This window comes from Aquila chrysaetos, chromosome 18 (assembly GCF_900496995.4).
Source record: "Aquila chrysaetos chrysaetos chromosome 18, bAquChr1.4, whole genome shotgun sequence".
Lineage (NCBI taxonomy): Eukaryota > Metazoa > Chordata > Aves > Accipitriformes > Accipitridae > Aquila > Aquila chrysaetos.
In genome coordinates this window covers 22,283,671-22,306,425 of record NC_044021.1, presented here as the reverse complement: position 1 = coordinate 22,306,425, position 22,755 = coordinate 22,283,671, and the positions used below count along the sequence as shown (strand labels likewise).

The following is a 22,755-nucleotide window of genomic DNA, read 5'->3' as shown; positions in this document are numbered from 1 at the left end:
ACACATAGTTTATAGAGTCCAAATAAACAATTAGCACAGCTTTTTGAAAACAGCTAACCCATTTCTATTCGTTACTAGCCCAGCTGGTCAATTATTTGCTTCTCAGCATGCCTGCTAACCATCTAGATGTTTCTACTGTTACACTCCTGACCATGTATAACATACAACGTTCACTTCTAACTATTTACAATAGATTTTCCTCTTTACACTTTTGCTGTTAAACAGGCTTTTGAAATATTTGCTTGGAGTATTAAGTATTTTCAAGTCTGTAGTTTCTTGCATTTCCTGTTCATAGTCTTGAATTCAGAAATGAACTTCAAGTGCTAAAAGCCATTCAGTTTTACTTTTCAGCAATAAATACCTTAGGCCATCTCCTAAGTTACAGAACTTTGCACTATATAAAATGTAAGCCAAACACAATCTTCAAGTATAGTCACATACTTAGGGTGTTTCCTTATAACTATGAAGCAGTAGCTGGGTTTTTCTTGTGCTCAGCCCTCTTAGGCTGAGGAACCCCAAAGATGGTGCCAGAAACTTGAAAGCTATTCACTGATGCATGGGACAGCCTCAGGCACATCCTGCAGAGGTAAAGGATGGTTTGTTTATCTACAAGGGATATTCCTGCCAGTAAAACTATTGCAATTTGCAGCTGGCAATGAGTATGTTATGCAACAGAGAGTTAGTACCTACTGAAAGGACCCCACTTCTGGGAACAGTGTGATTTTTGGATCCACAACTTGTTCAGAATCCTTAGTGAGCTAGAATAACTTTACATCAGAACAAATCTTTTAATCATTTAGTGGTTTTCATGTTCTTGTTTTCTTTCCATTACGTCCCTTGGGAATATCAGGATTATCTGTGTGTTCTGCACTCTTTGGCATATCCAAAAATGAAGATGGATGCTATATCTGCAGGGATCTTAACGCAACACATTTGGACTTTGTGATAGAATTTTTTTATTTCATGATACCAGCACGTGTGAGAAACCAAAGGAATAGTTTGAGCAAGCAGTCAGCTCTTAATTACCTGCACACCCAACCTGAGCTGAATTAAGTAGAGGCAAATTAGAATGGGAGTTGCAACATTAGGTCATGTTTTACCATCCTGTGCAGCACAGACTAGTTTCAGCCTTCCAAAAGTCTAACGTAAAACGCTGGGATGCTGTTACCAACCTGCCCTTCCACTCCCATGCTCAGAAAAACCCTGCAGGAGGAAAAATCTCTGTGAAAAGCTATGGTTTGCCAATGTGGAGAGAACAAATAGCCTACTTTTCCTTCCCTCCCCCAGTATAAAATCGAGTGTGGGGACACATGGAGAAGTTGGCAAATCCAATGGAAAGGGTAAGCAGAGACTGCTGAGCAGGGACACTCAGTTAATATACTTTCAGGAGTATTAATTCTCTCCTTGCACCCTGTTGTTTACTTCTGCACATCACAGGAGTCAGAGTGCTTTGTGGGGCGAGTCAGGCCATGACAGCACAGTCACTGAATAAGCTCCTCTGCAGCGGCTGAGGAGACGGCTTTGCCTGCATGCACGGGGGTTTGGGACTGGAGTCCTGAGCATTGTTCTTTTTCAGATAGCATCCCATGACCTCTTCATTTCACTGGTCCCACAGCCTGGGTGCGGAGAAGATGCTTCCCGTGGGTAGACGCAGCGGAGCTGGAACCACTCCTTGTCTCTTACAAGACACACAACACTTGGATGCCTCCCTCTGTTTACATGGTAGATGTAAACTGCAATCCTCTACAGTTTGAATTTAAACCAAAATCATTACACTGCTTGGTTTCAAGACAGCAAGGAGCTCTCCCTAAAGGAGCAAGGAGCTCTCCTTCAGCCAGGCCCCTAAAATCAGTAGCAGCATTTGAAAAAACCCATATAGCTAGAATATATGTCACCCATAGTAGCACACAGCAGTGAGCTAGATCAGCAATCTATAAGATGTATCTGCAGACTAGCCAGAGAAGATAAATTCAGGTTAGATCAGAAGCCTAAATGCTTCCTTATAGGGATAACTCAGGCAAGCAGCAGACTTCAGTGGAAACTACAGGAGTTCAATAACTACATAATGGCGATCACCCTTATTGACACCTTGGCTATGCATAGGATGGAAAAGGAGATCTTTCATTAACTGTATAGGAGGCTCTCACTACAGCAGATCCGTATCATACTCTGTCAAGTAGAATGCAATTTGTCAGTTCCTGTGTTGCAAATTATAATGATATCTGTTTAAAAACATATTTGGAAGCAGTCAGCTGGCAAGTGCATTACATACTGGCCCATCTGTTACCACAGTAATTGGGTCAGCCACTTCAGAAGAAGCTATTTTGCCCATGTAGTGACAGAAGCAATGACCTCATATGAAGAAAGCCTGTATCGGACCAGGGATTCTAACAGTGGGATAGAGGAAAGAAAATATTCCTATGGAACCAACTGGAAACAGCAGACCCCATTAGGCACGTCTTCAACTGAGTCTCTGGAGAAGGTCTAATTGCACCTCAGAAATGATGCTGAAGGAAAACAAGGGAAAAGGTTCTGAAAGTTATCATTACAGAGGGGACTGCAATCTACCTAAAGAGAGGGTTGCCAGGACGAGCTGTCTTCCTGTCCAGCGCTACAGATCACCAGTTTCAGCACCCTTCTGTTAACACCAGGTACTGCCCATGTGAAAAAATGATACTGGGAAGGTACTGGTGTGTTTTAAATTTTTTGGTTGGCAATTTTAATTTGGAGCTTCCTTTTTAATGAGAGTTAATAACAGAGTTGGTTTCTGATCTAAAGATAATCAGGTTTTTGGTTAGAAAAATTACAAAGTTATAACTCCTATTTTAGCTGTTTGTGACAGGAGAATCAGGCCTTCCTCTACACTAAGTATTCATTTTTTCTCTTCTCTCTCTGTGTCTCAGGGCAATTATCCATTAGAATAACTTTGCTAGGATTATAACTCTTCTCTATTCCTAGCAATTTTAAAAGCTGGAGTACCTGCCTTTCTTAAAGTTAGGCTCTAGTCTGAACAAGAAATAATTGTTACAAAAAGCTTATGTTACCTCATCAGAGTGGATTTTTTTTTTTCAGTCTTTAACCCCTGAACCTTTTTAATTTTCTCTTCTGAGACAAGCTCCATTACTATATGTACAGAATGAGTTTCTGAGAGTTCAGGTGTCCATGATGCCTTGGCCACCTCGGCAGTATAAAGTCAGGTAAGAGCTTTTTGTAGTGAAACTCAACAACTTCTCACTGACACAGATATATGGAACATATGTAAAACTGAGAAACTAAGCAAAACTTCCTCTCAAATGTAAGGGAAGCACCTTATAGCTTGCTTAGAGATTAAGCACCAAAAATACATACACATTCTCCAAATGAAGTCCAAAACTGATTTAGTGGAAAGAAAGCTAAAGGAGGAAGACAAAAGGAAAGTTGAATCCTTCTAAAATGAAGCTTCATACATTGTGCTCTCCCACTAGTTCAGACTTTGTGATCACCAGGGTCACTTCTGGCCTTATAGACAGTGGATCTCCACTGCCAGCAATGTGTGAGTGGAACTTTCAGCTACATCAACCATTTCCATCACTTCTTTCACACCAGACTTACTTTAAAATTCCCCGAAGTATTTAACAGAGTCATTGCTTGAACAAGACAACAGTTGCTGAAACTCATTAACATTTGACTTAATCTAGCAGACTGCATCACTGCCAATCAATCCATTTCTTAGATGAGCCTGTAAAGTGAGCAGTGAAAAACATCCAGGAATGGCAAGCTCATCACATTTCTGCCAGCTTGGGCAAAGGGCTTGCTGCTAGTGGTAAGGGAGCTAACTGTTGAAAGAGGAGCTAAATGGTAGGACTGAGGCAGACAGGGTAATATTCAAACATCGTTTCAATACATGCGATCATGTTATCCATATAACATCAAGGCCCTCAGTGCAAATAGTCTTTGCGTACTCTTCTGTTGCGCCGTTCTGATGGCACTTGGAGGCCCAGTTTTCTATGTCTGCACCATCTCAGCCTTGTGGGAAATGCATGCTGTGTTATGAGATTGGTCTAGTTGGACTGCTAATAAAACTAAACACTTACCTGGGCACCCAGCTTTATAGTAGGGCAGACTATTACTTTTTATTTTCCTGCACTGCTAAGAAACCTGGAATTTGGTCACAAACAGTCACTTTAATACTGTAGGCATGGTACTCTCTCCAAGGAGCTGCTAAAGCAGCAATGCTCAACTTCAGCTAAATTGTCTTCCTTACCCAGGTCTTCTTTTTCCTACAGAAGTAGCCTCATGCTTATGGGACAGCCAGAAGGTGTGCCAACACCCATGGTAAGTTTATAAAATATCTGCTGACAGATATGATTGACAGGAGACTTTGAAGGTGAAAGTCTCAGTTTCTCTTCCTTGTAGTATCCACAGCCTTTCTTTGGTGATCCTGGCTTGAGGCAGTGACATGAACTGATCCACCCAGGAGGGTCTGTTAAGTGTTTGCCTTTAAAACAAACATCATCAATGTTTTACAGATTAGACAGCAGGGGTCCTGCCTTTGCCAGTGATGAAAATACACTTAAGGGTCATATTGTTAGTTGGGTCATGTTCTTTCTGGTGGAGCTTACTGGGTGTTGAATTCAGTCCTTTCCCCCATACATATAAATATTATACTCATAATAATAATCACAGCAGTAATATGTTTATTATCACTGCGCCAAGCAGCTGTATTCATGGAGGAAGACCCTATTTTTCTGGATGTTACACAGGCCCAGAATAAAGCAGGCGGCCCCGGCTGAAGGGGCTAATGATCTAAGTAGGAGGCAGGATTCGAAGCTGGATGTAGACCAGCTGGCGTAGGAGGCCAAGGAAACAATAAGACAGCACTAATCAGTGAATATGCTGTGATCTCAGTATAACAACTCTCTGTTGACAAGCTTTCAGTAGAAAAGTGTTTTTACTCCCCTGAAACAATAAGAAAAAAGAAGTTTTAAGAAGTAATTAAAAAGAGGATAGTATATTAATCTTGCATGTTTATTGGGGTCAACTCCTAATTGTAAAAGGGCAAGTTCAGAAGAAAACCCAGGAGTGCTTGTTTGAAAATCTAACATAAGGGCTAACGCTTGTCTTAGGGTGGATGGATAGACAATGGGAACCTAGAAAAGGAAGAATGACACAAGACGGACCAAAGCAGGCTATGCAAAAATATGAGTGACATGCTCAAAGAGGTGAATTTGGGAAATACGCTTTGCAGTAGCATTCTATTCGGACAAGGGTAAATTTACCAATGCTGCAGGAAAAAAAAATGTTTCAGTAATCAAAATGAGACAATGAGAGCCTGGAGGAGATTTTAGCTGAGCATGTGTTGACTAGATTTCTACAGGTATTCACTCAAACAGAGTAATGAAGTACCGATTTAAAGTAGAAAAAGGCAACTTCTATGAAACAAATAGATTAGAAAATCTTTACAATCCAGAATTTCTGGTAGTTACAGAATTACTATATTGGTCATCTCAAATAACACTCATCGGCTTCAAATCATACTTATCCCTAATTTCTTTTCTCCTTTGGACATTCTTTGAAAAAATCATGACTATCCACAACTAGAGTAGTAGTACACACAATTAGACCTCTTTAACAGTCTACTGTAGGACAAAGGGTTCAGTTAGCACTAGTGTTACCAGATATCTTATTCAGGCTATACATGTTGCGGAGCAGTGCATTTAGCCAACAGTGTTATTTGATAGCATTAGTGGACTTTGTAGATCTCGGCTCTCTAAATCTATGCACCAGCACTGAATGAGTCCTGCAATGTAATTTAATCTTTTCCATGAGACTTTTAACTACAATTGAAGGGGCTGGTTTGCTTACACAAGTTTCATTTTTCTTTATATGAAATTGTAGTATTACACCTACAGCTTTAAAAATACTAGAATACCTTTCTGCTAACTGTAAGTCTTGAGTGGTTTCAACATCTTTTTTTTCCCCACCTACTATATTTACTGCAAAAAGGATTTGTGGGAAACAGTTATGATACAAGGAATTGGAACAATTTTCTAACTTTCTGGCAAAGTTAAAAAGACTTTTCTCTGTGATGTACAGTTTTCCCTCTAGATGGTAGCAGAGAACAAACTCTAAGGTACTTGCACAGTGAAGACTGGGATGGTACCAAAGAAAAACAATGTTGCTGGTGAAGTACAAAGCAAAAAAGCTGAAAAGTCATGCTATATCAAATTATCTTCGTGTTCCGTTTTCATTTGACATAGGTAAGAAGAGTTATGCTGGATACACTGATAGTTCCTAGTAAACTTAAACCTGGAATTTTGAAGGAATGTTACTTTCATGCACTACGATTTGCCTTTACATTACTGTTCTGCAAATCCTTTCTTAAGAAAACAAACATATTATGTAAATAGTTTTTTAATATAAAACATTATTTCAATACTCCTGGACATCTGTTTTCTTTATAAAATCCTACTCTTGATTTCCTTGAATGTAGTTGAACTGAAATCTCCACATGTCCAATAGTTACTGCCTGGATCCTGAACTATTTCCATGAACCTTTGCCTTTTTCATATTGGTTATGAGTAATTCTTATTAACTTCAGTTTTTGCAATTTCTCATTTTTTAAATCACAAAATGCCCTTCCAGGTTTTTAGTTTCAAGCTATATTACACAGAGCCTTCTACATCTCAAAATGTTCCTGAATGAAGAGTAGTAGAGCTCACAAAAAGATCCGATACAAACCATCTTCTTTTCAATTCACTAGTAAATGGAAAAAAGAATCCTTCTATATTTACACGTGCCTGCCTTATGACCACTGGTTTAATTAAAGTCAAGAGAACTCTCTCACCAGCAGGAAAAGAAACTAGGCTGCAAAATTATCTCAAGTCTAGACACAGAATGCCTCATGTTGGTAGAATGAATCACAAGGTATATGTTAACTTCTGCTCATTGTCTTCTATTGTCTTTACTTTTGCATCAATAGATCCTGATTCTAATTCACTATTATTTGAAAATATTAAAAATCATTATCCCATGATCTCTGAAGCCTCCTTCAGCAGGTAACTTTCTCTTTCGATAATGGTGAAGGCCATCAGTGCTACATCTTTACAGCCATGCGGATATATGGATGTTACTTAGAAAAAAATACCTAACCACTTGCTCTGTCAGTTGCTTAGCTTTGTTTCTTGCAAAATTGTGTATCTTCTAGACCTGCAGTTCATCCACAGGCCACCGTGGTCCCTATGCCTGAGTTTCCAACGTCAAAAGGAATCAGGATTCGAACACAAACCCATACCCCTTCATCCTGAAGCAAAAGGAGCACAGGAGTAATTTCCAGCTCATCTCTGGTGAGTTTTATTCACACAGGTGAGATACCTCACGGGCACTTTCACATCATTATTTCCTTCACTGCAGAATCAAATTCTTGGTTTCTCCCCCCCTGCTCCCCCGCCCCCTCCCCATTTTCCAACCTTTTCTGGATTCTTCCAAAATAAGTGTTGGCAAGGCCAGAGTTTAAAACACCCGTGCAAAGGTAAAAAGGACTTCTTAGTGGCAGCATATTGGGTTTGTGCGGCAAGGTTTTGGTAGCGGGGGGGTTACAGGGGTGGCTTCAGCGAGAAGCTGCGGGAAGCTTCCCCTACATCTGACAGAGCCAATGCCAGCCGGCTCCAAGACAGACCCACCGCCGGGCAAGGCTGAGCCCATCAGCAACAGTGGTAGTCCCTCTGGGATAATGTATTTAAGAAGGGAAAAAAAGTTGCTATGTGACAGAAACGGCAGCCGGAGAGAGGAGTGAGAACATGTCAGAGAAACAACCCTGCAGACCCCCAGGTCAGTGCAGAAGGAGGGGAGGAGATGCTCCAGGCGCCGGAGCAGAGATTCCCCTGCAGCCCGTGGGGAAGACCATGGTGAGGCAGGTTGTCCTCCCGCAGCCCAGGGAGGTCCATGGTGGAGCAGATCTCCACCTGCAGCCCGGGGAGGACCCCACGCCGGAGCAGGGGGATGCCCGAAGGAGGCTGTGACCCCGTGGGAAGCCCGCGCTGGAGCAGGCTCCTGGCAGGACCTGCGGATCTGTGGAGAGAGGAGCCCACGGAGCAGGTTTTCTGGCAGGACTTGTGACCCCATCGGGTACCTGCGCTGGAGCAGCGTGCTCCTGAAGGACTGCGCGCTGTGGAAGGGACCCACGCTGGAGCAGTTCATGAAGAACTGCAGCCCGTGGGAAGGACCCACGTTGGAGGAGTTCATAGACGACTGTCTCCCGTGGGAGGGACCCCACGGTGGAGCAGGGGACGAGTGAGGAGTCCTGCCCCTGAGGAGGAAGGAGCAGGAGAGACAATATGTGATGAACTGACCCCAACCCCCATTCCCCATCCCCCTGCGCCATTGGGGCGGGGAGGAGGGAGAGAAAATCGGGAGTGAAGTTGTGCCCAGGAAGAAGGGCAGGGTGGGGGGAAGGAGTTTTTAAGATTTGGTTTTATTTCTCATTATCCTACTCTGATCTGATTGGTAATAAATTAAACTAATTTCCCCAAGTCGAGTCTGTTTTGCCTGTGACGGTAATTGGTGAGTGATCTCTCCCTGTCCTTATCTCAACCCACAAGCCCTTTGTTATATTTTCTCTCCCCTGTCCAGCTGAGGAGGAGGGGAGTGATAAAATGGCTTTGGTGGGCACCTGGCATCCAGTCAGGGTTAACCCACCACAGGCAGACTAACATTTCTATTGATGAGATCAATCTAGATGTCTTACAATGTTGCCACACTGTGCTTGGCTGCTGCACCAGCAACCTTCATTCCTGCATTTCCTATTAAATGACTGTCTTTGTGATGTCTCCACATTGTCCAGTGAATGGTCTTCTACTTTTTAAATCATAAACCAAAACCTTCCACTGAAGAGTAACACTCACCATATGGAACTATCAATCAGGCAGGGTCAGAGGATGGCAGAGCGGCACTCACTTCCATATGCAAACTGGCAGAAACTGTACAGCAAATGATGAAATGAGTAGACAGCCAGGTAACTGTGATATAATGGGGAAACCATAGCCATTGTACAGAAGTTATACATTCCAAATCCATTAGAGTTCTCTGAACACTAAGGGTGATGGTGTCAAGAAAGTATATTTGTATTTCCAGATTATTGGGGGTAAGGTTTCGCACCCACAGAAATTAAATAATCACAGAAGAGTAGGGAGTAGTCCCTCCTGGATTAATAGCTGTTTAAAAGGAAATAAATAAAGGATGAGCATAAATGTCGACTTGGAAATTAATACAAAGGAATCTGTCCTGTTGAACACATTAAGTTTTTGGAAAAGGAGATGGGAAGACAAAGTTAGCAAGGATATGAAATAATTCAGGATAATCAAAGTTTCATTATAGAGTTGCAGCAGATTTCACAATGTTGTATTGCGGGGCAATTTAAAGACTGTTAACATTTAATATTGATAAATGTAAACAGGAAAAAGCAACTCTTGATTACACATACACACTAGGCTGTAAATTACCCATTGCCTTTGAGAAAATAGACTTTGAAGACACTGGGGATGATGATAGGAATTCTTGGTAAAGGAATATAGAGCAAAACGTTATGTTACCACGTAAATCTATAGTCTCTCCCTTTCAAAAATAGAAGCAGAAAAGGGTGAAAAGGAAGAACAAAGATACCAGTAACTTCCATATAATGAGAGATTAGCTAGACTCCTCAATGAGGACAAGAGACAACTCAGGCTATATAAAGTTATGAATAGCATGGGGGAGGTGATTAAGCAATGATTACTCACTTATTTCTCACAGCACAAGAACAAGACAGCACCCAATGAAATTACAAGGCAGCTGCTTTAAAACAAACCAAAGGAAGTACTTTTTCATACAGCACATAATTAAATAGCGGAACTCAGGGGATACTGTGGAGGTCAAAAATATAAGTGAATTCAAAAAATATTAGACATGTAACATAGGCCCATCAGTGGCTATTAAACACGATATTCCAGATGAAGTTTCCATCTTGGGAATTCCTGATGACTAGAAGCTGGGAGAGTACAAAGTAAAAGGATTGCTCTGTATTTGCCACGTTTCCTGTATACATCCACAACTGTCACTGTTAGAGACAAGAGACCTAAATAACCTTTTAGTCTGACAGGTTATGGCTACTTATAAACCTTGTAGGTGGTCCTGCCAGCGGAGAAGGGGGCAACAGACAGTGACATGTGCAAATTAGTTTATAAATCAAATACAGCAGTGGTGCAAAGAGACTCAAGATGGGTCTATTCAAGCACAGTAGGGTGTAGAGAGCTTTCTAGTCTAAGCCCAGTGTATCATGAATGTACCTTTGCTGAGCCAGTTTGGGTCCAGGAGCATGCTCTCAGCTGGATTTAGCCCTGTCGAACGTCCCTTGGCTTCACGCAGTGCCAGTTCAAGTGTTTCTTATAGCAGGGCTTCCCCTTCCAGGGGCACACGCTCTGCATAACGCGCTGCACTGCTGGCTCCATACATCTGTACTACCCTGTAACCAAGCCAGTAAAGCTCCCCCAGAAGGAGGTGCAGCAAAGACTGCGTTGAGGAGACATCAAACAAAGCTCTCCTGCTGACAGCTCAGGTTTGGAGGCAGAATCTACCTTCTCCTTCTTTTGGGATTGTACCAGCCTTGCGTGACTAGAAGCTGTACAGCTGAGAGTATTTTGTTTATATGTTTCAAAGCTACTAGCTAAACAAGAAAAGGAGCACTGAAATTCAGGAATAGTAGTTTTCAACAGTAATAATTTTTCTAATAATAATTCCAGTTTTCTTTCCTCCCCTCTTGCCACTCTCAGCTTCTCCTGTCCCTCTTCTCAGGGCTTTCATCTCAATACTGTCTTTCCTTTCTTCTCAAATTCTGTCCCACCCCCTTCTTGCTGATATACTTCCCTCACCAGTTCTGTCCTCCTAATGACAGCTCCCTTTGCTTCTGTTCCTTTACGTCTGTAGCCAGCTTTGCTCCAGTTCCCTTCCCTGGGCTTCTTGTGCTAACCCACTTCAGAACTGCCATCTTCCTCCTTCTTGTGCTCTTGCTCCTGACTTTCTCCTTCTGTCCTTTTCTCCTTCCAGCTGTTTTCCGGAGCAGCTGTTTCCACCACCGCACAAAGCCCAGATGGCCGAGTACTGACTACAGAGACAGGCACGCTCTTCTCGGTTCCTGTGCCTGGAGCCATGTGATACCCCACTCTGCTCCTGTAGCGGCAGAAATAGATGGGAGTCCTGTCACATGGAGGAAATGTGAAGGGCTGAAGAATGCTTATGGCCTTCAGAGATGTTATAGACTGACCCCCCCGAGTCTCCACATGGATTATGTATGGCTTTTTCCCCAGAACTCTGGCAGTTGGTCACTCTTGAGTAGTTTCACAAAGGCAATGAAAGGCATTTCCTTGATTCCAAGAAAACTACCACATCTAAACTTGAAGTCACCATCCCAGAGGTACAAGATTTCAACAGTGAAAAAGCTTTGAGAACATCTGTAGTGTGTGTATAATAAATCACTTTTTTTCTGTTCCCAAAAGCAGGTCAACGGCTCAGCAAGCAGCCCGCTTGTGGTGGACACAGCCCATGGAAAGTTCCATCCAGATAGTTTCAGGCTGGTAAATTTTAAACAACTGGAAAGAGGGACTTCTAATGGAAAACGTTAGGAACTCTTATGCATGGCTACCCAGTCCTTCCAAACTGTTTACTTTCCCTAATTAATTACGTGTGTGCATGTATATGTGTGTGTATGTATGTGTGTATATATATATATTTACATATATATTCAAAGTGGCACCAGTAAAACAATACTATTAAGAGAATGTTGTTGCTGTAAAACTCCTTCCCTACTGAACAATTTTTGCCTGGGTTTTCCAGCACAGCACTCACTTGCACAGCGTAAGCACGACACCGAACATGGCACGCTACCGTTTTAAGGCACTGCTACAGTTTCAGCTAGCACAGTTGGCAATTATTTGAAGAAGAGAAAATGACGGGCCTATTGAAGAGCCTGAAACCAAGCCCGCAAAGAACCTTTGGGGTATTTCAGGTTCTAAGCACGTCGGCAGCACGAGCTGAACAAAAAGCTTTGCAGTGTTGCCCGAGCTCTCCTTGCAACAAAATACTACATTGTCCGGGGCAAGCGTAAGAACACTCCTCCTGCGGACAGATGATCTTGGCCGAAGTACCTTTTCAATGGCCATATTTCACTTACAAGACAAACATATCACTTAAAACTCCTACTCCTTTTTCATTTTTTCCCCTACCAAGGAAAAGCCGCTATTTCCCCAGATTACACTCAGATGAGTTTCCAGCAGCGTGAACCTCAGGCTGAACGCTTGGTCGTTCCCCGTGAAAAACAACAGTACTCCTGAGAGCGACGGGTGAAAAAACCCCGTATCTGTGTTAAAAAAAAAGTAACAAAAACTCCTTAAAACTGTTTTCGGTCGTGAAACTCCACCTCCCCTCTTGCCTGGGACGGTTGCCGGCACCTCGGCCCTGCGGGTGTGAGAGGAGTGAAGGCTGCTGACCAGACGCCGGCTGAGGGGAACTGCTCTTACCTGCGACCGGTCGGTGCCTGCTCGGTTAAACCGAGCTGCCGGGGGGGGGGGGGGGGGGAACCGTGCACCCCTACGAGCCCCTCGCCCCCCGCCGAGCCGCCGGTGGGTCCGAGCCCCGCTGCCGCCGAGGCTTTCACCGCCCTGCCGGACCGCGGCTGCCGTGAGCGGAGGGGAAGACCCCCGGGAGGGGACGCGCAGGATGTTTTTCACTTCCCGTCACAAACGCGACGCCGCAGGGCGGGGGGGGGGGGTGTGTGTGTGGGGAGGGTGGCGGCTCCCTCAGTTTCCGTTATAACGGACCGCCCCCGCCCGCAGGCTTAGCCGCTTGATTCCCCCCCCCCCTCCATCCCCCTTCCCGACGGGGAGGCGGCAGGTGAAGCCCCCGGTCAACGTCCCCGCTTCCCCCTTTCCCCCCCCCCCCCCGCCGTGTTGGCGGTGGACCCGCCCCGCCGAGCGCCCTCTACGGCCCGGCGGCCGGCGTGGGCGGGGCGGGGCGGGGCGGCGGCCGGCGCGGGGAGCGGGAGCGGCGGGTGGCGGCGCGCGCAGGTGCGCGCGGGCCGGGGGCGCGTGTCGGCGGCGGGCGGGGGGAGGAGGAGGAAGAAGAAGAAGAAGAAGAGGAGGAGGGGGGGGGCTATGCAGCATGGCCGAGCCGCCCGGCGCCCCGCACCGCACCACCGGTTCCACCTTACTGCACCCGTTGAGCGGGTTGCTGGGTATCCCGCTGGATCAGGTGAGCTCCGCGTGTCGTGCCGGGTCGTTGCCGTACCGGGTCGGGGGTCTCCCCGGTGCTGGGGGGGGGGGGGGCTCGTCTGGTAGAGGGGAGCAGCCCGCGGCCGTCACGCCTTGTATCTGGTAAAGGGGACAGCGCGGGGACACGGTCCCCCGTGGAAGAGCTTGGGGTAGGAAGGCGTTTGGGGCGGGGGGGGAGGCGGACGGCGGAGCGAGGTGGGCTCGGGTTCGAGCCGGCCCGGTCGCCGTTCCCGAGAGAAAGCCCCGTTATCTTTCCCGGCAACGCCTGGCGCTTTTCGCCCTCTTGCAAGAAGTCGCGGCCGCGGGATGCCGCGAGTCGCGGCGCTAACTGCGGCGAAGTTCGAGCGGCAGGAATAGTTGGGGTGCTTGCCCACGCGTGACCCGCCGCGGGGGCGGGCGGGTGCAGCGCGCCGCGTGAGAAACCCTAACGCGGTCGGGCGCTGCTCCCGTGGCCGTGGATCCGCAGGAGGGAGGCGCAGAGGGCTCCTTCAGCCTCCTGCGAGTGCCTGGTGGAATGGCGAAGCGGGTGTACGGGAGATACGTGGAACGCCCAGGCGCGTGTACGGGCGAGCGAGTTTGTGTAAAACGCTTAACAGCGTAATATATATATTTTTGGCTGCGGTGTTGCCTGGTTGTTTATAGGCTCCTAGTTAAGCTGACCCCTAACAGGCAGAAAACGTTGCTCCCCCCCCCCAACCACCGCCGCTTTTTATCGTCTCTCGAGCCTGCGTGCACCTGCTGCCTTCCTGCGCTCTTCCAGCAATGAGGAAGTTTGGTCTGAAAGTTTGCGCTGACCAGAAAAAGTCTCCACCAAACTACTAGAACGCTGAGCTGTGCTCTGAGAAACCAGGGCAGCAGAGACGTGCTGGTAACAATCAACAGAAGATTGAGATTTATTTGCGCTCTTCTGTTTGCTGAGTGGCTGGTGGTATGTGTCATTTTTTACTACTGTTTGTTTTTAAATTTGAGTAAGAGAAATATATCATTTTATAGATTAAACCCCTATGTCTAACCGTGCCAGTTTTTCCTTTTAACAGAAAACGGGTTTTGATGCAAAAAAGAGATCTGTTGCTCAACGCTAAAGCAGTCAAACAATCAAGGCCTATAATTATCTATAAGCTATTAATTTAGGAGAAGGCGCATGAATAGCGATAGCTTCTTTTTTGAGGTAATCTGCGCCATGATTGATGAATATGGGAACACCAAAGGAACTAGGAATAGCAAACGTTTACTGTTCCAGCTTCTTCGCAACACCATGGCGCATGTACGGTGTTAGGCTGACTGGGTCACTGAACAATGAAGACTTAACAGACTCTAGTTTTTCTTTCGAAGCTTTCAAAAACTTGTCCTCCCAGTCAGCCAAGGTGACCCAAAGACGATGTTGTCCATGGAGAAAATTCTCCCCGTGCTCTTCTGGGCCTGAGGATGCTCCGCTGCATCTGGTTACGTGCTGTGCTTGTCCCAGGGCCCCGGTCTCACGGGTGCTGATGGTGGGCACTTTGTGCCTGATGGTTTGCACCTTGAGCCCACACCAGTAAGCGGGGGGGGGGGGCACGCGCCCTGGGGTTACCAGTGTGGCTGGGCCGCGTGAGCGCGTGTGCAGGCGTAGGTGCCGTCCCTGCGAACAGCCCCGGTGGCTCCAGCGGCACGGAGCAGCGATGGGTCAGGAGGAACCCCCCCTTGCTGGGCTTCATCGCAGAACTGCAGCACAGCTGTGCTGAAATGCAGCTTTTCTCACCTGAAAATCACACACGCACCCCCTTCCCCCCCCCCCCCCACAATCCTGTTTAATTGTTCCTGTGAGATTATGCTATCAATCATTTAAAAAAGTCTCCCCCACCCGCCTTGCCCCACTGCAATGTGCTGGGCCATACCAAGCACCAGGGATTTCTGCTGCCCTGAAGTAGGAAATAAGCAGATCGCCGCGTAGAAGCGTTGTGCCATCACCGTCCCCTCAAATGACATATGAGTTTCAACTCTGACCTGCAGTGCTAACGCCCTCAGAAACAAAATAAAAACGCTTTCACAGAGCTCTTTTGCCAGGTGGGTTGGTTACCTTCCTCATTAGAAGGAGAGAGGGCTTTTGCTGAGGGGGAAAAGTTCACTCGTTCCTCTGGGCAGAAGGGAGCTCTGCATATGAAAGCCTACTTTGCTAGGTGTGAATCCCACGTGTAGCGGGGACCGGTTTTACACGAGTCCCTCACTGCAATGCTCAGGAGCTCTCTGTGCCTTCCACTCGGTGGCTAGGCTGCAACAGGGGAGGTAATCTCGGGTTTGTCACTGTGTGTCAGCATCACTGTGCTCAGCCTGCTGGATAGTGACAGCCTAAATCTCCCTCCGGTCCGTGTGGCTGGCGGTTCCCCGTGGCTGGCCCCGAGCCTCCAAAAACGCCGAGAAGCGCCCAGAGAGCGAGAGCCAAAGTCGCTCAGGTGAGGTTTAGCCCCTCCGAGTCCCTGCGGTACCCGAAAGCTATGTGCGTCTGCCTCTACGTTAAGCGCGCAGAGGACTTGTCCCTTCCTTTATAGAGATGGTTTTCTGTGTGGTCTGTGCTGCGAGAGAGATTTCAGTCTATGAGAAAGACCAGAAAAAAAAAAGTTGAGCTGAAGGTCTGAAAAATGAAAAGTCGTAATTGTTGCCCTTTCATAGCAGAGGCAGAAAAGCTGTAGTAATCGTAGGTGGAAAATGTTTTGTCATCTAATAAGCAGCTGTTGTATCACTCACTATGGGAAGCGTGGATGAATATGAAAATGTCATTTTTCACATTGGTTCTTTTATTAATCTTAAAAAATTACAACTTAGGTTTAAAACCAGCACAGAATTACAAGGGGTGCGATTCCTAGCTGCGCCGTGTACCTGGCAGACTTCCATGTTTTATTCAGTAGCCAGTGTACAGCATGAGAACATAGCGATGTTTTCTGCATTAGATGCTAAAATAATCCTGATGTCTCAGTGTGTATTTGCATGTCTCTTTAATGGTTGATTTATCTTTGAATTTAGCACTGAAATATTATTTTTTAAGAAGTGCTATATTCAGTAACAAGATTAATGAGCTTGAAAGAGGATGAAAAGACTCTGTGTTCAATTCATCCTCATATCCCAGGAAAGCAGACTTTGAAGTTTAGCTGACTTATGTTCTAAAAATATCTAGCTAGGTCAATGATATACCTCCAGCAGCATTTGGGAAAGAGTTTGGGGTGTTTTTTTTCCTTATCACATGTGCCCCAAATCACTGATTCTGGAACATCATCCCTCCAGTATGCTTATACGGTAACTTTTGGCAAAAGATATACTTTTTTTTGTCATTTATGCCCTAAATCACCAATTTTGGGACCTTGTCCTCTACCATAAATCAGTGAGATATGGGAAGTTAAACATTAAAATTTTAATAGTGTAATTTCTGCAAACAAAGTGCATGTGTGTATAAATACAGTGAAGAAATAAATATACTTTTTAAAGGTATATTAAAAGTCAGTTTAATCACATTGTTTATCTATATGTAGTTTTACTGTGCCTTCCTAAGCTCTAGGCATCTCTAGAAGTAATTCAGATTCAAAGGGTTAAGCCATACGATTAGAAGGTTTCACTTCTCAAGGTTATTTTGCAGTACCCTTGATATCCCAGGTTACCTGTTGCCTTCGAAGCAGCAGCCCAGATGCAAATCTTCAACTGCCATACAACAAACCTTACATTTTAACAGGCCTTACCCTGACCTGTGTCAGACAGCACCAAGTTTGTTGACTGTCAGGGAAATGTGTTCTGTATTCAAGGAGACTCTTCCCCAAAAATGTATGGGAATCTTCTTATGTTTATATCAGAGCGCTTGTAACTTCAGTGTTTTCATTGATGAGGCCAGTCCCCAAAGGGGAAAAAAATGTGCATTTAAACTTAATTTTGGATGCTTTGGCTGCTGGTTGTGCACCTTACTTTTCGTTTTAATCCTTTCATTGGAGCTGGTCTGCATATTTATGTTTTGGCAGCAGTTTAAATAAAACACTAACTCTGGGGTGGGACTGTGGAACATGCCTCTGAATCTTGGGATAGTTGAAGTATTAGAGATGTCTTCCCACCATTCCTTGAGTTGGAATAGCTCTCTGCCCAAAGCATGGTGATGAATTGGTTTAAAAAGGAGAAAGAAGAAAAAAGCAGATGTATATTTTTTCCTTTTACAAAAATCAATATGAATTCTGATCCCAAATCAGGGGTTGCTTTGTTAAATTTCACATTTTTCAGCTCTTTTGCTGTCCAACTTCAGTTTTACTTCTACGCTTTCTGGTTTGGCTAGTCAGCAAATATGTTAGTCCCAAGCCTCTTTGCGTGACTTTTTGGGCAATGAAAAGCCAAATAAAAAATTAGCTTTCTAGGAACTCAACAGACTTAGGCTGGGACCTTTGAGGTTCCTTTAATGGTTGTCAGTACAGCCATTAGAAGATGTAATGCTAAGGAAAAAACGTAATTTGTTACAGATTGAATTGAGATAACTGAAGATGGAAGTTCACTGAAGACATAAGTGGGGTTAATATCTGATTTTTACCTGAAAAAAGCTACTCTAAGGCAACAGCAACAACTGTCCATGTTTGGTATGAACTATGCTACATTTTAATTTCCTAATGCCAGTCATTTTGCAATCGAAAATTCTGTGTTTTCAATTTGAATCGCAGCAGTACTTGTCAGATTTAATGCCTGTCCGACACCATCAACGGCAAAAAATAAGGCTATGTAACTTTCAGTTATTTGAGAAACAGTAAGCAGAAATGAAATTTGAAATCAACGTCTTAAACCACATGTATAGAGAGGTATTACTTAGGTTGCCAAAACCAACTTTAATTTTGATATTTTTCTGACTTTCGAGTACCCAGGTTTTGTAAAACTATTGTCCTTAAAAGAAATCATTAGCTTTTTACTACAATGCCATGGAAGACATAGCACTTGGTTTGAAGACCAGAGGCATAGTCTTGCTGACCCTATTTCGGGTCCCCAGTTAAACAGGTGCCTGCAAGCCGGGCAGCTCATAGTGCTCGGGGGCTGCATGGCTTTTCTGTGCTTTTATTGCAAATGCACTCTCTAACTTGTTGCACCCGCTTGTGCAGGACCCAAGATTCTCTATGTTCCTGAGACAGTCCTGAGTCAGAAGTATAGTACTTTCCAAAGATTAAGGCTGTCTCCAAAGCATTTCTTTCTGTTCAGGTCAGCTATTACTAACAATTGCAGTAATACAGATTTTCCTCTGCATTGGAAACACGTGCTGCCTTTTTCAACGTGTTCTCGCTCAGTTTGGCACTGCAGTCATGAACCTCATGGCTGATGTCTTGATACTATGGGTGTAAATATTTCCACATCCCTCATGCCTTGAAAACAAGGTCTGTCCTATTAAGTTTTTCATTTGGCAAGGGACAAAAGTGCAACTGGAAACAGCCGCTTGCAATTTTCCTCCTTTTAAGCACTTTCCTTCTCATTTGTGTTAAACGAAATCTGGAAAAATAAACGTTGAAGGGCTGCATAAAGTTTCCTGAAACCTTCTCTGCACATTAATCACACCAGCGCTGATTTAATGGTGCTCTGCACCTATTTTGAGACAATATAAAGTAGTGATGAAGACTCTTGGGCTCCAGCCTAGGGGTCTAGGCACTGAACACAGAGCTGGCTCTGTGCTTTCAGGGGAGCCCCTGATGCTTAGAATTTACTGCGCGTTAGCCAGCCTGGCACGGTATTTAATACCCTGCCTGCTCCTTGGCTTCTGTTACTGTTCACGAGAATGGGCAGCGCTCGAGGTAGCCTTGCCAAACTGCAAGTGGTGCTGGTAATCCCTGGGCAGGGGAGGCTGCAGTGCTGGGCTTGGCATCAGTGCAGAGGTGAAGCCAACCTTTTGTACTTGTCCAAAACCGAGTAAAAAGTCTGATGTCAATGGGCCGTGTTTCTTTTTGGAGTGGAAAAATCCCTCTGTATGTGACCTGGTAGTTACAGGTAACCTTGAGGGTACCAAACCTCATCTCCTGGATGCTCAGGTAGTCTAGTGAGGGTACTTAAGGAGAGCTTCCAGAAACTCAGGCTTGCTCTTAAAACTACAGCCTGATGCATAAATTTCTCCTGTCCTTTACTAAAAGCGGGAGTAAAGTTTATGTTAACATGTATTTTGAATCAGGAGCGTGCTTTGGGAAGGAATCTCTTGACTGTCCCCACTTAGCACACTTTGTACGTGAAGTGGCCCCGGAGCACCTACGCAGGGTTGCTTTCTGAGAATGTGAAGCTGAAGGACGCGTCCCAGGAGCCTGCAGTCCTTCAGCTGCTAAAGGGCACGCAGCCCGCAGCCCCAGAGCTCAGCTCCTCTGAAGTGAGACCCTCCAGACAACGAGCCACGTGGACGTGGGGTCCTCATCCTCAGCTGTTTTGCTCTTCAGACCCACTTCTGCCGCACCGCAGCACTTGCTCGGATGGGCGTAGTGGAAATCTCTGACCTTCGTTTGGTGGTTTCTTCGGAGCATAGCGCTGGTCGGGCTTGTTTGGTCACTTCTGACAACGTGGAATCCAGCCCGTTCTGCACGGGGCTCAGCTGGGTCAGCCTGTCCTGCCTCTGCCAACGGGGAGAAAAATGGCCAAGGGGAAACCTTTCGGGTTGCCAGAGCAAGGTGGGATTTGATCGTTCTCCCTTCTTACAGTCTTGATTGGAAATGTTCGCTTTCGCCAGTCCTTTTCTCCCTGGCTTAAGGCATTTTAAAGTGTTTGCAAAATTGTAGGTGAGCACTGAAGCAAAAACAAAAGCACAAGCAATAGTTTCTGATATTAATGGGGTTTTTTTAGAACTTTTTTGGGGGGGCTACTTACAGTATGTTGCATCCTTAATGGAGTTGGGTGGGAAATAATTTTTCTACTGTGTTTTGGGCTTCCCTCATGATAAGAAAATTTCAGGCCTAAAAAAACCAAACCAAAACAAAACAAAAAACCAAACAAAAACCCTCAATAATGTGAGAAAAAAACTTGTAAACGTATTTTTGAATCAAATGAATGGAAACTCAAATTCCCAAAGAGTTTATTCTCAATCATTCCTCTAAGTTTTTTCTAAAATACCCAAATGAAAATAATTTTTAAATCAAAATTCAAAATATGAACTAGACAGCTTTACCTGCTTGGATTTTTTTTTTTTTTTATTTTGAACAGGAAATGGTAGTAATTACTCTGAAGACTATTAAGAAAGTTAGTCAATCAGTCTATAGCATGACTGTTGCCATGCTATCTGGTCTTACACAAAACAAATACTAAATATTAGAACAATTCTTCATTCTTGGTTTCCCTCTTTCTGGATGCTTTGTCCAGGTGGGATTTGAGGACTCTGAGCATTTACCTGGTGTTCCTGGGTGATTGGGTGGCTGGATAATGGGAATTTTGCCTGTCCCCTCACGTGACACACGGCAGCGTAGTGGGTGGGATGCTGTCTGAAAGCATGTCAGCTACCTACGCAGATGACTTATGCAAAGGACAGGTAGACCTGAGTGTGTGTAAGTCCCGGACAAAAAAGTGGCAATCCTATGGAATAGAAACTTTAAAAATTATTGATCAGTGTCAGATTGTATTCTGCAGTTTTCAAGTTCAGTGAGTGCGTCAGGCTGGGCATGTCTGGGAGGGAAAAAGGAGGCAAGAAAATACTCCTTTAGATCAGTCTTCTGGATTGTGTGCAGAATACTAAAAATCTAAATAACAATTTCAGGCCAAGAAAGAAACTTCAGCTGCTGGCTGTTATGCACAGGGTGAGCGTTTGCTTCTACTACAGGCCCTGGTCTTGTGACAAAAGCTCTAATTGGAGTTGAGCAATTTCTTCCTTTGTCATTTCTTGTTCAAGTGCAATTTGGCACTGGTATGCAGGTAGGGCAGGAATGGGGAAGGCAAAATGACAAGGCAAATAAAGAAACATCTGAGGATCCCCCGCTCCCAACATTTCTCGAATAACTGCCATGGTTTTTTCATGCTCACGTGTCAGTTTTATTTCAAAAAATATTTTTTTTTTTAAAGGACCATTTAATTATTAACTCTTACACCTAGCTTAAATGACATTATAGACTGGTGAAAGTAGGTTTTTTCCTGTTATCAGTGCAAGGGAGTGTTAAAGAGTAGTACAGTATTGACTTTGTTTATCTCACAAGTGCACACACAGAGGGCAGGTTCAAATCACTGACTCCTACAGTTTGCACTGAGTATTTATACCAGCAAATTCCAGCTGGTAGAGCAATGATTCATCCATTTGAGAAAGAGTTTTAGAATTACTTTGTTCACTCACAAGCGGAGTTTAAGTTATCTTACACTTATACTTCTTATGTGGCAGGGTTTCTCAGGATGTTTTTGCCAACTATGCTGTATTGAAGGTGGAAAACAAGTGTAGATGAATGGTTTGGAGACAGTGACTGGGAAGTTAAAGGACTTACTTTTTGAATTAAATCCAGTTTTTGATGGCAGTGTTACATATCCACGGTGAGTTGTAGGCACGGTTCACACCCACAGCTGTTTATGCCTTTGTGTGTATGTTTGTGTTCATGCTAATTCTCTTGAGGCAAAAAATTGTGGTCTGTGGTTGCCACAGCAATGATAACACTGCACTCAGTGTATGGGTGGATTTTGCCTATTTTATACAAGTATGTTGAAAGTGTAGGCATATTGCTGTGGTACATTGTGAAATATGATAGACTCTTGAGACAGGAAACATTTGTTTGGTTTTTATTCAGAGAATGTAACTTTAATTTTGTGTTACCTTTATTGCTACTTCTGTGCTAGGGCGCTAGTTCCCAATTGCAAATGTAACGTTGCAGGGAGGAAGATGGGCTCAGCAGTTTGGAAAAAGAAAGTTTGGAAGATGTTCTGCTGATGCTAACCAGTAAATAAAATGAGGGTTAGAACAAAGAATGGCCCACAGCAGAGGGAAATGGGTGACATAATTATGTTTCTGTCCCACTGTAGTTGCTCTTGTCAATCAAGAGATGACTGTAGCTGTTCTTTGCCATGAAACCAGAATGAAAATATGAACAAGGTAAAAGAGAAAAAAAATTATAGGGTAGACTTCTTTTCTTAAACATGCAAAAGCAAAGTGAAGGAACTGGGTTGTTTGCTTTAGGAATGTGGCTGTTCAAAGGGGTCATGGTGAAAGTATACGTGAGTAGCATAAACTAAATAGATCTAGGACTTCTTCCCTTCTGTCTCCCAGTGTTTCTCCATGTGAAGAGAAAAATGTGACAATGTTGTACGGCTGCAGATTCAACGGTGATTAAAATGAAGGTCTTTTTCATGCAGTCCAGAACTGGACTATGAAACCCATTTCAACAGGAGGCTGCTGAGCCCAAAAACTTGGCCAGAGCCAGCATGGACTTGGATGTTTGCATGAAAAACATGTGTACCTGGAGTAAGATACTTAGTAGCTTAAAAGGGAAACCTTTTGGAAGTAAGTATTCTTTTGCTGGCTCCTTTCCCTCAGCGGGCACTGGTTTCTGGCAGCTCTGCC

General features: G+C 44.5%; 1 protein-coding gene and 1 long non-coding RNA gene across 5 annotated transcripts in view; both read left to right on the top strand.

The window, feature by feature from the left end:
- The first annotated feature begins 1,941 nt into the window (after nucleotides 1-1,941).
- LOC121232425 lies at nucleotides 1,942-7,702 on the top strand. Its single transcript, XR_005930820.1, has 3 exons — nucleotides 1,942-4,314; nucleotides 6,076-6,239; nucleotides 7,187-7,702. It is a non-coding gene; the product is annotated as an uncharacterized LOC121232425 (long non-coding RNA).
- Nucleotides 7,703-13,149: 5,447 nt separating this feature from the next.
- MBOAT1 (membrane bound O-acyltransferase domain containing 1) overlaps nucleotides 13,150-22,755 on the top strand; it is a 58,775-nt gene continuing 49,169 nt past the window's right edge. For all 4 annotated transcript variants that reach the window (XR_005930819.1, XM_030041984.2, XM_030041983.2 and 1 more), the window contains exon 1: nucleotides 13,150-13,257. Coding sequence is in view for 3 of the 4 variants with exons in the window: in XM_030041984.2 (XP_029897844.1) it covers nucleotides 13,168-13,257 (90 nt within the window). In the remaining variant the exon portion in view is untranslated. The remainder of the gene's footprint in view (nucleotides 13,258-22,755) is intronic.